The 2,147-nt window shown below is 37.2% G+C and overlaps 1 protein-coding gene across 1 annotated transcript; it reads right to left on the minus strand.

The window, feature by feature from the left end:
- Positions 1-632: 632 nt before the first annotated feature.
- LOC121846996 lies at positions 633-1,899 on the minus strand. The gene is made up of 2 exons (XM_042326257.1): positions 1,702-1,899; positions 633-1,504 (listed from the first exon to the last, which is right to left on the minus strand). The coding sequence occupies exons 1-2, from the start codon at positions 1,811-1,813 to the stop codon at positions 984-986; spliced, it is 633 nt and encodes a 210-aa protein (XP_042182191.1). The 5' UTR covers positions 1,814-1,899; the 3' UTR covers positions 633-983.
- Positions 1,900-2,147: the final 248 nt, after the last annotated feature.

Here is a 2,147-nt window from a genome sequence, read left to right on the forward strand (position 1 = left end):
CTTTTAGTATTAGTGAATATAATTTGTTTTAGAAATGCATTTAAGCTAATATGTATGCCTATATTTCTGGCACTACAGTAGTTCACACATTTCATATTAATTCAAATGTGAAATTGTTGCAATATTGCACATTTTCCCACAGTGACTGACTATAGAAACACTGAAATGTTAGGACAATAAACAAGTAATGCTGTGTAAACAGTTTTCTCTTGAACATACAACCTCTAGATCAGTGGTTTTCTGAGGGAATTTGGCCTATCCACAGGGGCTACTTGTAAAAACTCATAAGATCATAGGACTACTGGTCAAATGCACGAGGGGATACATTGGTGGTACTCTGGGCAGAGAAAATGTGATGGTTGGTACAGTAATCACAAAAGATAGAGATCCACTGCTCTAGATGTGTGACTATGTAATGACACACTAATTGACGCCCTTTACTGAGCGAGTAAACAATTGTGTCGAATGTCAATATCAGGCATGACCCGTTTGTTTTAATAATGATTCACAGACTTTATTGTAGTTGTAATTACTTTCAGTAATGTCATATTATCAATCATTATTAAGTATGTAAATCATAAAATAATATGAACAATGGAAACAATATCAATTAAGAGGAAGAGGAAAACTTTTATTGTTTCAAAAAGCAAAGGCGCAGGTATTTCATAATACATACTCAATGTTTCACTCTTGATTTTAAACTTTTAAAACAATTGTGACAGCACAATACTGGTATGCATGTACGATTAGTAAGTGACAGGTTGGAAACAAATATCTTTTTAACTTTCTCTCATAATTAATGGCAATATCATCAGGACAAAAGCAAGGAAAATGTCAAGATGTAGACCTACAGTAAATACTGTTACAAATCAGCAGAGGATCTAAATTAATATATTAATATCTCAATCTAAATTAATATATTTAATTCCACACAAAGCACAAATGTCTAATTTTACAAATGATATTGGTAAGACATGCTTTGCTTAAAGAAACTGATCCTCTAGGAGACCAAGCTCGCCAGTAACGGCTGAGACTCGTTTATGGACAACCTGCAGGCACTGAATGGCCATTTGTATGTCCATGTCCTGCAGGAACTGATTACCCTTCCCACCTACAGCTTGATAAAAGAGGCCCACAATCGCTGCCATTGCAGTGCACAGTGGCTCCAGGAAGATGACAGATTGAGAACTCACAATCATGGCAACATTAGCTCTGCCAGCCAAGACACTTAGAAAGTGGACAGCGTCCCTCAACTTCTTCTGAAAGCCAGGTATTTTCATCTGCATACTCTTCATCTCCTTGAGACTCACATGGGTCTTCCGGATGTTGCCTTGACATTCTTCAATCATCCTTTCTTGCTCAGTCTTCTCTTGCTTCTTTGTAGCTAACTGTGAGGTGAAGGAATTAACCAAGTTCTGAAAACGGTTGACTTCCTCTTGTGCTTGCTGTGCCTGCCTATTAGCTTGATTTAGTTCTACTTCTCCAACACCAACCATCACTGACCCTGAGAGGGAAAGTCGTTTTTATCATTTTTATCATGATTACTTCTAATATTTTGATGTTAGTACAGTAGTAGTGCTAGTAAAAAATATGGAAAATTAGTATTACTATGTGTGGTAGTTAGTAGTTAACATATTATCTGATAAACAAATGTGTTTTTATCAACTCTGTGTGAAATATATCAAAGAATAGCCTTTTTACCTGCGATGAGGCCTAGGATGGGAATAAACATAATCCCAATCCCAGCATTCCTTATTCCTTCATTGTAACTTGCCCTGTCCCTGCACTCATCCAGAGCATTCTGGGTGGACATCTTGTTCCAGTTAGCTCTGTCTAAGGCATGACTGTAATTCTGCAAGGAATCGTTGATAGCTTGACGTTGACTCTCCAGATTAGCTAAACAGGTTTTCAGACATCTATCCTCAGACTCAAACTGTCCTTTCTTACATGTCAGCTCCTCATAGTACTTGTCTACATGTGCTAGTTGTCGATCAGCAGCAGCTTCAGATTGCAGAAAGCTATTTAGTCCTTTCTGAATCTCTTGCTGTAGGGCCTTTGTTTGATCTTTATCAAAATTGAGTAGAATATCTGCAATTTCTCTGAAATGAACCATTCCATTCATCAAACTAGGGACAACTTCTCTCAAA

This window comes from Oncorhynchus tshawytscha, linkage group LG08 (genome assembly GCF_018296145.1).
Source record: "Oncorhynchus tshawytscha isolate Ot180627B linkage group LG08, Otsh_v2.0, whole genome shotgun sequence".
NCBI lineage: Eukaryota > Metazoa > Chordata > Actinopteri > Salmoniformes > Salmonidae > Oncorhynchus > Oncorhynchus tshawytscha.